Source organism: Clytia hemisphaerica, unplaced genomic scaffold (genome assembly GCF_902728285.1).
Source record: "Clytia hemisphaerica strain Z4C2 unplaced genomic scaffold, Clytia hemisphaerica genome assembly, whole genome shotgun sequence".
Lineage (NCBI taxonomy): Eukaryota > Metazoa > Cnidaria > Hydrozoa > Leptothecata > Clytiidae > Clytia > Clytia hemisphaerica.
This window is the reverse complement of record NW_027104378.1, coordinates 842,754-854,096: the sequence shown is the minus strand read 5'-3', so window position 1 is coordinate 854,096 and position 11,343 is coordinate 842,754. Positions and strand designations below refer to the sequence as shown.

General features: G+C 34.9%; 1 protein-coding gene across 1 annotated transcript in view; it reads left to right on the top strand.

The window, feature by feature from the left end:
* The window catches only part of LOC136819035 (ATP synthase subunit alpha, mitochondrial-like), a 13,243-nt gene extending 1,900 nt beyond the window's left edge, over positions 1-11,343 (top strand). The window contains exons 2-8 of the mRNA XM_067075198.1: positions 5,843-5,915; positions 8,291-8,460; positions 8,790-9,195; positions 9,337-9,572; positions 9,960-10,292; positions 10,425-10,569; positions 10,968-11,343. Of these exons, the coding sequence (XP_066931299.1) occupies positions 5,843-5,915; positions 8,291-8,460; positions 8,790-9,195; positions 9,337-9,572; positions 9,960-10,292; positions 10,425-10,569; positions 10,968-11,197 (1,593 nt within the window). The 3' untranslated portion in view covers positions 11,198-11,343. The remainder of the gene's footprint in view (positions 1-5,842; positions 5,916-8,290; positions 8,461-8,789; positions 9,196-9,336; positions 9,573-9,959; positions 10,293-10,424; positions 10,570-10,967) is intronic.

The window sequence follows — 11,343 nt, the reverse complement described above, 5'->3', positions numbered from 1 at the left end:
TTCAGCAAGGCTTCCTTAGTAGGTCTAGTTTATAGCCTCAAAAAATTTCAGTGGGCTTTTTGAAGTCTCTTAAAGATATGATCGATTGAAAATTTGCTTAACTTCGTTGTTTTCTCCCTCTTAAAATGCTAAATCAGGCCCACTGGTCTTAATGGCTCTAACAGGATAATTTTTGTCAAAATATTGGTTGATCTTCTCTAGCCAACTAATCATTGGCATTAGGTGAACAACTGAAAAAGATTTCAGGTCATTTCCATCAACAGAGGACATTTTATGACAGTTTCTTTATTTTTAAGTACAGAATATATAAAAAAATAAGACTGGCATCTAGCCTTTCCTACCATTCCAGAGCCCATATTTCCAGGAAACGCCTCAACCTTTCACAGTTTGGTGAATAATAATCTTAGATATAAGCAGGTTACTTCAACTAAATGGGTTTAAATTTGCTGTACTAAATTTTATGAAGAAACAACAAAATAATCATATTGGGTTGAAAGTTGTGCCCATTGGAACCCTAAACGAGCCATTTTATAGCAGTTTTTAGTGAAAAATGGGGTTTTCGCTTGAAACGTTGCATTTAAGCCGATTTTAGCACATATTTCAATTCCATAATGGCGGATATACCCTTATCCTAAACCCAAAGGATTTTGATTTCCCTGGAGTATTTTCAGAAGGCTATCACTGCAAAAAGATTTTAGGTTCATGTTTATTGCCATTCTTAAGATTTTTTCAGTGAAAAATGGGATTTTTGCCTAAAATATTGCGTTTTAGCAGGAATTTCAATTCCAAAATGGGGGATATACCCAAATGCCAAACCAAGATGACTTTGATTTTCCTGCAGTATTTCCAGAATGCTATCACTGCAAGAAAATTCGGGTCAATGTCTATTGTCATTTTAGAGATTTTTGCAGTCCAAATTTGGGTTTTGCCTGAAAAATAGCTCTTAGCTGGGATTTTATTTCCAAAATGGCAGACATAGACGCATCCCAGACCCAAATGATTTTGATTTTCCTGGAGTATCTCCAGAATACTATTACTGCAAAAAAAAATTCAGTCAGCATTTAAACTCAGTTTGTAGAAGCTTGCATTAAAAAATGCTATTTTTGATAAATATAATTTTTTTTTGGCTACAGTAAAAAGCGATTTTTGAAAACGCCATTATGAATTTTTGAAAACATTGAAAAACTTGAAATTCATTTTGCTTAAAGACTTTATTGTAGACTTCCATCTCTGAAAATTTCAGACATGTAAATTAATCAGTTTAAAGGAGAACTAAACAATTTTTTGAAAATACCTAAATAACATCACATACTACAAAGGAATGACCTCTGAAAATATTTCTCTCTAAAAACTTCTCTATCGAAAGAGATTCATGTTGACATAAAATCTAATCTTTTTAAAACAATCTGAAGCATGCAAATTTTGTTAGGGGAATAGGTCGAGCCATCTGTTTGACGTTAACACGTTCAGAAAGTAATTGGAAAAGCTCTTACTTTTAGTTGATAGAACTTTTAACTTTTTTAGTGTAGCAATAACTTTTTATCCACAAATGGTATAACCAAGAGACAGAATTCATTAAAAAGTCATTTTTGAGCAGAGTAAAACTATGTTTGAACTTTCAAAAACAAGTGAGTTAAAATGATTTTAGAGTCGCTTGAAAAAATTGGAACTTTTTTCTCAACTTCAGTTGAGCTAGAATTTGAGAATGTCTGTCTGTGTGTCTGTCACAAAAACTTTGGGGCAGGCTGGAGACTTCAAAATTGGTCCGATTGGGTTGAAATTTTGCACACTTGATCCTTGGGCAAATACCTGGATGTGTTTTTTTCATTTTTTCAAAATTTTAATTTTTGGGGCCTGGGGACGAGTTTTTCGCCAAAACGAGGCTCAAAACCCAAAATGCTATAATTTTTCTTAAGCCATTAAGTTTACAATTGGGCCTACGAATGATTTCAAAGATACTGAAGTTGAGACAGTGCGGTATTGGAATAAGCTGAAAACCCCAAATTTAGTATACGTAAAACTGAATCCTTCCTGAAATCAAAAATGATTTTACTATCTTCCTATTATTTCTTGTTCAGTCTTGTTCACAAAATATGAAGCTTTAAAGTTGATGAACATACACAAAATTCATAGAAAATATGAACGTTATGACGTCACAAACATGTGTAAAGTTTTTTAAAGTTTTTTTAAAAAAGTTCTATACAAAATAGGAAAGACATTGAGAGTAGAAATTATATTTTTTCGAAGTTATACTGTGTTGTGTAGTTCTTGGAGACAAAAAAAGCACGACCTCAAAAAAATTTTAGTTCCCCTTTAAAGTTTATGAACTTGCAAAATTGGACTTTTTGCTACCCAAAATTGGCTTAAAACGGCTCGTTTAGAGACTTTTAAACCGTTATAGCCGATTTCCTTACCTAACCAGGGGGGGGTCAACATTTATAATACCAACCCATAGCCCAAAAACCTGACTTTTGACCTTTTGAGCTAAGTTAACACCACCACCCCAAAATTGGTATCGATACCAACTTGAAAATCATAATTTTCAGAAAAAGGGGGGACCCACCCCCTTATTTTGGTATCGATACCAACTTGAAAATCATAATTTTCAGAAAAATGGGGGACCCACCCCCTTAATTTGGTATCGATACCAACATGACTTTTTGAATTTGACAAAATATCATGGGACCCACCCCCTAATTTAGTACCAATTACCAATCTGACAAATTTGAGTTTAAAGCTGTTTAAAGGGAACCCATCCCCTCCCACACAAACATGGTACTAAGAGAAACTTCAAAAAAACTCATTTTTGAAATACCCTTTCTTCAACACAACACAAAAATTGTCATATGCTAAAATAGAAAATGACTAAAAACTGACAATATAATAAAAACAAACCCACTGAAACTAGCAAATCAATCTGAATCAATATTATCTGAATATAATTGATGTGTAAAAATATTATTAGTACATAATTTTAGAACAGAATAGATTCACTCATTACCAAATGCTATCACAGAAAAAATGCTTTTGCTTCAGGCTTGATCAAAAATAAAACTTGAAATATCGAAAAGTCCAAAATAAACAAACTTCAAAGTCATTAAAACTTATTACTCATTTACAGTCATTATACTCAAAAGCTGAAACAAATCCCGTGGTATTTTCTAGCTATAAGGGCAAAAATTAGGAAAGTTTTGCTGTCATTTTGATATGGATACCAACTTTCTGAATCATATTATTTAAAAAAAGGGGTACCCACCCCCTATTTTGGTATCAATACCAACTGAGGATAACTCTTTTTTCTAAAAAAAGGGGGACCACCCCCATCAATACCAACTTGACTTTTCAGATTTTTAAAGGAAAAAAAGACACCACCACCCGGCTATGGGTCTGGTATTTGGATGTTGACCCCCCCCTGACCTAACTTGAGATATTTCATGCGCAAGTTCCACTTTTTGCCACATTTTGATCAAAAATTGACCATATATAGCATCTTCTGCGTGAATTATCTTGAGTTAGGTAATGAAATCGGCTATACCCGCTCAAAAGTCTTCTATATAGTTTTTCGAGAGCTTTCGAATTGTATACTTGATAATGTCTGAAAATGAGTTTGAAACTTTCAAAAAATTTTGCCCTTAGGGTTTTGCCTGGGGAAAAAAGAAATGTCCAAAAAAAAGGATGTTCCACCAGTGGGATTTTAGGGGATTTTTTCCTGAGGCATAACCATCTTATAGAGAAGGTCTGGAGAAAGTTTCAGCTGGATCTTATTTTTTCCCTTAAGTTATGCTAGACAGCCCCACTATAGAACCAATGTCACCATATAAACTTTTAGGATAGGGTTTTTTGTGCAAAATCCTGTCATTACTTTTTCTGCTTTTTTCTGATTTTTTGTACAAAGATGGAGGGCAAGATTCTCTAAAGAATGGCTGAAGGCTGAAGTAGTTTTTACCGGAAAATTCTTATTCGCCTTAAAAAACGGATCTTCTTATTTTTGAGAAATCCCCTTTAACCAAATAAGAAAATATTTACTCATTATTTTCTCTGAGGTTTTGCACAATGATGCAAAATGGCAATACCTAAAATGTGTCGGAGCCTGATTTTCAAAAAAATAATATTAGGGCAAATTTGTGCCAAAAACTGGGGTTTTTTTAACTTTGTGCAAAATCCTGTCATTACTATCAGGGCTGCAAATAAATATTTTTAGTCAATCGGACATCATGTCCGACAGAAATGAAATCCTGTCGGTCATTCAGTGTATATTTTTTTTAAAGTTACGGAGAAAGCGTGTAGGAAAAATAAAAGTTACCTTTAAACAGTTTGTTACTGTATATAACAGAAATTGATTCGATAAAAGTGATCTTAGAAACACCTTTGGAAGTTACGAAGAAAGCAAGTTGATAAAAGTTAACTTAACAACACTCTTAAAAGTTAAGAAGAAAGCGAGTTGATAAAAGTTAACTTAGAAACACTCTTGAAAGTTATGAAGAAAGTGGATTGATAAAAGTGATCTTAGAAACACTCTTGAAAGTTACAAAGAAAGAGAGTCAATAAAAGTGGTCTTAGAAACAAAGAAGGTTACGAAGAAAGCAAGTTGACAAAAGTAATTTAGAAACACCCTTAAAAGAGTTACAAAGAAAGCAGGTTGATAAAAGTGAGTAACGAAGAAAGCAAGTCATAAAAGTTAACTTAGAAACACTCTTGAAAGTTATGAAGTAAGCAAGTTGATGAAAATGGTCTTTAAAAAACTCTTGAAAGTTATGAAGAAAGCGAGTCGATAAAAGTTTAACTTTGAAACACCCTTGAATGAAAGTTATGAAGAAAGCGAATTGATAAAAGTGATCTTAGAAACACTCTTGAAAGTTAAGAAGAAAGCGAGTCGATAAAAGTTAACTTTGAAACACCCTTGAAAGTTACAAAGTAAGCAAATTGATAAAAGTGATCTTAGAAACAAAGAAGGTTACGAAGAAAGCAAGTTGACAAAAGTAATTTAGAAACACCCTTAAAAGAGTTACAAAGAAAGCGGGTTGATAAAAGTGATCTTAGAAACAAAGAAAGTAACGAAGGTAGCAAGTCGATAAAAGTTAACTTAGAAACACCCTGAAAGCTACAAAGGAAGCGAGTATTAAAAGAATAGGTTAAGTAAGAGACGGGTGTAAGAGATTTATTTTCAACTCTCAAGTTAATGGTTTATTCCTTTTTTCATTCGGACATCATGACCGACACAAAAGATTTTCAGTCAGTCAAATAGCCTTTTCAGTCAGACATTGACCGATGACCGACGCTTATTTGCAGCCCTGTTTTATGATTTTTTGTACAAAGATGGAGGGCAAGATTCTCTAGATTCTCTTTTCTCAATGTTGACTCATAATTCTTTTCTGATTTTTTGCTCACAGATGCAAAATGGCAATGCCCAAAATGTGACGAACCAGATTTTTAAGGAAAATTTTTTTGGGCAAATTTGGGCCAAAAACAGCTTAAAAGGTTTTTTCGGCCTGAATGGTTTAAGTGATTTTGGTATTCGGGAAATTCCTTTTTATCATTTTACATTATTCAACACACAATCTTTATTTTTCCATTCTGAATTTTTGTACAATTATTGTCATTTTTCTCATTTTCATCTGATGTTAATCATTAGGTCCATTCAGCATGTTGCTTGTTTTTTTTGTTTTTTTTTTTTATCAACCACCATAAGTAGTTCCATAAAAATGTTGTTTGTTCAGGCCAACTCTAAAAATTATTTCATTTCTGGTTGCTGCACTAAGTTCTCTTTCATGTATAGATTTTCCATTTGCACAGTGTATTCCTGTATTCCTGCATATTCAACATTCTCTTCACTTTTGTTTAGAATGTCAAAGGTGCACCCGCTGCAGCTGCCTTAGTTACTGCAAGAAACTTCCGCTCAACCTCATACAATCCAGGTAAGCTTAAACCTTCCCAATATCAATTTGTATAAATGCCTTTTGTTGGACCTACCCCGGTGGAGGTCCTATAAATTAACCTGTGTTTGTTCGTTCGTTTGTCTGTTACCAACTTTTCTCAGGATTGAATCATAGGAATCTTTTGATTTTTGGTACAAAGGTGAAAAATGGTGACGGCCAAAATGTGACGGAGCCCGATTTTCGAAAAAAAATATTTGGGCCAAAAAACGGCTAAAAATCAGGTTGTTTGGATCATTAGTTTTTTCTGATTCTTTGCATGAAAGTAGGCATTCGGCAATGCCGACCTGAAAGCCGACGTAACTTGAGCTAAAGTCGGCTTTTATTTTCTAACGTAATTACACTCTAGGTCGGCGTGCCAACTAAAGAAATGTTTTGGGTCGGCAAAGCCGACCTAAAGAGGAAAAATATTAATTGTTAGGCTAATCTAATTGTGTTATCATTTGATAACACATGAATGAAAATCGAGCCTCATTCCATTCTCTTTATAAAACATAAAACTTAATAATACAATTATAGAGCAGCTGAATTTGTTAGTTCGTTAATTTTCTTCCTATTTTGTCTTTGCCGACCTACACAAGCTGCTTAGGAGGGCTTTGCCGACCTAAAATGACCTCTAGGTCGGCAAATTTTGCCGGTTATGGTCGGCACTTATGTGCCGATATGGTTTTGTCTGAATTCACAGGGCTGAAACTGGCCAAATTCGATATTTTTTTATGAGCACATTATCAATTACTTAGGTATTAGCTTTTCTGGAGATTGGCTCTTTCATTCTTTATGATTTTTTGCACATAGATGCATAACTATAAACCCTCGAATGTGACGGAGCCCGATTTTCGAAAAAAAATGCTTTTGGGCAAATTTGGGCTAAAAAAGGCTAAAAAAGGTTTTTTTGAACTTTGTGAAATATTGGATCATTGTTTTTTTGTTTGTTTTTTTTTGCATGAAAGTAGGTAAAAGATGGCTCAAGTAGATTTTTGTAAACAAAGAATTTTTAAGCTCAAAAAACGCGTCTTTATTTATAAGAATCGCTATTGATAAGCATACATCAATGTTCTTAGCCAAATTACTCAATTTTTTAATGAGATAGATGTTTTTTTTGTCTTGAATACAAAAGATTATTTCAAGAGCATGAAATTTTGGATTCTAAACATTTTTTTATAAGAAACAAATGACTAATTTTAATAGATTGTCACTATTTGTGTTCTGAATGATTGTTTAACGGTCATGCTCACGTAGATATCAATTATATTTGATAGATGCATAACGAGGTAGGTCCATAAAAGTCATCACTTGTTATAAAAATGTTTATGACAAAATTAGCCAAAAAAATAAGAATATGGTAAAAATACCACTGTCATGGAATTTGGAAACTGAACTTAAGAATGGAATACTATTTTTAGAACATTTTACCATTAAATTGCCAATTCCAGCAATACTAAAAGGTTCCACAAAAACGCTAAATTTTTGCTTGAGCTATGAATTACATAGGTTGAGGTAGCTGGGAGACCCGTCTACTCTGTTCGTGTGGTTTCGAAGTATAGCATTTAGTTAAAACGAATAATAATGTAGAAATCTCGATAGAAATAACAGAGTAGCCGGGTATTTTTGTAGATGCCAAATCTGTCCGCAGAATTCTATTGGCTGTTAAACAATTGTTGAAACCACGTGATATTATTGTTTTGATTGGAAGTGCGCGAACCTGATTGGCTAACCTTATCAACGGCTTTTTTGGCACGAAATTCAAACCAAATGTAAACAAATTCAAACTGGGTCAAAAATACCATACTCTCGATGAGTAGCTTTTGATGGGATTTTTGCTTATGTGTTGTAAGTTTGAATAGAGAGTATGGATCTCCAGACTAAGGTTGAGGCTGGTTTTGGATCCAAACCTAAGAATACTGTAAGAATATTTCAGGATTTTTCCCAAAAAGGTAATTCAGGATGAATTAGAAATACATCATTCTTACAAAAGAAAAGCGTGTAGCATATTTGCCAATTGAGAATTTGTTTTGACTAATGAAACTTTTTGCACCTTATTTATTTCATTTTGATTTGTGGTTTTGATAAAAATTAAGATTTTAAATTTTTCACAAAGACATTTTTTTGCAAAATTGGTAAATTAAAACAATTAAGATACTTTAGGATTGGCGAGTTTAAATTATTATAAATATTGGATGAAAGTGACATTAATGATCGAGGGGCAGTTCATATGGAGGTGGGCTGGTCAGCTTGGTGAGGTGGCTGGAAGATTTTCAAACGTGACATGATAGCCCCTGAGAGCCCTGAATTATTACCCTTAATTTCATATTTGAGAATAGATTTATTGTATAATATAAGTCTTTTTTATTATTCAGCCACAGCTGAAGTATCAGCTATCCTAGAAGAGAGAATTTTAAAAACATCCACAACTGTTGGACTAGAAGAAGCAGGAAAAGTCTTGTCTGTTGGTGATGGTATTGCTCGTGTATACGGTTTAAAAAATGTCCAAGCCGAAGAAATGGTGGAATTCTCTAGCGGACTTAAGGTAATGTTTATTCAAAGGTCCCACCTAGTCCTTCGATTTTGATTACGGTACAGCTAGAAGGCTTGGTATCATCTCTTCATCACTTGGCCTTCAGGGAATTTGAGTTCTTTTACAACTGTTATATATGATGGCGGTAGGAACTAATTGGAATTACTTGTATATAATACTTAAGTGAGAATGTGGTAAAAAGAATAAAATGGGGGATTCACTAACCTTTGCATAACTATGTTCAACTCTGTTCAACTTCGAAAGTCTTTTAGAAGGAAACATTGTATGGAAAAAAATGTCTATGAACTTTAACTAATGTGAAACTTGATATTTATTTTTAGGGTATGGCTTTGAATTTAGAACCTGATAACGTTGGTGTTGTTGTCTTTGGTAACGATAAATTGATCAAAGAAGGTGATGTTGTCAAAAGAACCGGAGCTATTGTAGATGTTCCTGTAGGTGAAGGCCTTTTGGGGCGTGTTGTAGATGCTTTGGGTAACCCAATTGACGGTAAAGGTCCCATTGATGCTGAATACAGAGCTCGTGTCGGTGTCAAAGCCCCAGGTATCATCCCAAGAACGTCAGTCAAAGAACCTATGTTGACTGGTATCAAAGCTGTTGACAGTTTAGTACCTATCGGTCGTGGTCAGCGTGAGTTGATCATCGGTGATCGTCAAACAGGAAAGACTGCTATTGCCATCGATACTATCATCAACCAAAAACGATTCAACGAAGCTGGTGAAGAAAGTAAGTTTTATGAAATGCCTTTATTTGTTCCAGGAAAGCCAGTCAAAATCAAGGAAAGTTCAATCAAAGCAACTCGATGTTGATTACTTGATAATTTAAAAAAAATCCTTTTATTATTTTATTCCTTTTGACTTTTTTCAGGGAAAAAATTGTACTGTATCTATGTTGCTATTGGACAAAAAAGATCCACTGTTGCTCAACTCGTCAAGCGATTGGCTGATGCCGATGCTTTGAAATACACCATCATTGTCAGTGCCACTGCCTCTGATGCTGCCCCACTTCAATATTTGGCTCCCTACTCCGGATGCGCTATGGGAGAATATTTCCGTGATAATGGAAAACACGCTCTCATCATCTACGACGATTTGTCCAAACAAGTACGTATATGTTCAGTTTCTTTTTTAAATAGAGCAATGTTCTGAAAATGAAAATTTTGATTTTTGGGGCCCGGGGACAAAGAGGCTAAAACTTTGGGGCAGCCTGGAATTATCAAAATTGTTTGTTTTGGCTGAAATTTTGCACACTTGTTCCTTTGGTGAATATCTGGGGTTCGACAATTGGGCTTATGAATAGTTTGAAGCCACTAAAGTTGAGCCCAGTGCGTTGCGCACGCTCGACTATTTAAGTAAAGGAATGTTCTTTTTTGACCTACATGTGTACATCAAGCATTTATTCTTTTCAAAGCAAAGATATGTTAATGATTAGTCACCAGTAAAAGCAGAAGTTTTTTATGCTTATGATTTTAATTTATCTCGCTCTTTCAGGCTGTCGCTTACCGTCAAATGTCACTTTTACTTCGTCGTCCACCAGGTCGTGAGGCCTACCCTGGTGATGTCTTCTACCTTCACTCTCGTCTCCTCGAACGTGCTGCTAAAATGAACGAACATAACGGTGGTGGCTCCTTGACTGCTCTCCCAGTCATCGAAACACAAGCCGGTGATGTGTCCGCTTACATTCCAACCAATGTCATCTCCATTACTGACGGACAAATTTTCTTAGAAAGCGAATTGTTTTACAAAGGTATCCGACCTGCCATTAATGTCGGTCTTTCTGTCAGCCGTGTCGGAGCTGCTGCCCAAACCAAAGCCATGAAACAGGTGAGTTGATTAATGTATAGTGTTAGTCATCTGTACTTTATATTAAAAATTCGTCATCATTCAACAAATGGCTTTTTAAAAGATAATATACGAGTGATAAAAAATAAGATCTCGTTCTTTCATCATCACCAGGTTGCTGGCTCCATGAAACTTGAGCTTGCCCAATATCGTGAAGTCGCGGCTTTCGCCCAATTTGGTTCCGATTTGGATGCTGCCACTCAAGCTTTGTTGAACCGTGGTGTTCGTCTTACTGAATTATTGAAACAAGGACAAAACGGTGAGTGTCTTTTTACTCATCGAACTCGAGAGAAATATCATTCGTTTGATAGTTTTCATGAATTTATCGAATAAGGTGAAATTGAAATTGAAAAAATTACATTGGGTTCTTCCAGAACATTTTTGTACATGGGGGTGGGGGTGTTTTGGGGCACACAAGCTCTGATTAGGGGTGATTTTAAATGTTCGGGGTGTCAACTGATACTTGTCTGGGCGGAGATCTGATGTTGTGCGGGGGGTCAAAATTCACAATGTCAATGGGATAAATTTTATATTAAACCCCCATATTGAACTTTTCTGGAAGAGCCAATTGAGTGGGGTTATAACAGGAAACTTGTTTCGTATCATAAGTATTTGCACCGCCAACTCGAAAATTAAATGTTTTCTTTTCTCCTACAGTACCAATGGACATCGCTGAACAAGTTGCTGTCATCTTCGCTGGTGTTCGTGGCCATCTTGATAAATTAGACCCCGCTCGCGTCACCGCTTTCGAAGCAGCATTCTCTGAACACGTACGAACCGCCCACTCCGCCCTCTTGGACACCATCCGAGTTGAAGGAGCTATCTCAGAAGCAACTGAAGCTAAATTGAAAGAAATTGCTGTCTCTTTCATGCAAAATTTTGAATAGGATTGTTAAATAGAAATACAACGATGTAATTTTCAACTTGGCGCTCTTTTGATAGTTCTATTTTCTAATTTAAAATTTTAATCCATTGTTTACAACAACAAAATGTAAAATACACAATACCGAAAATATAAATACGAAATTTTAAA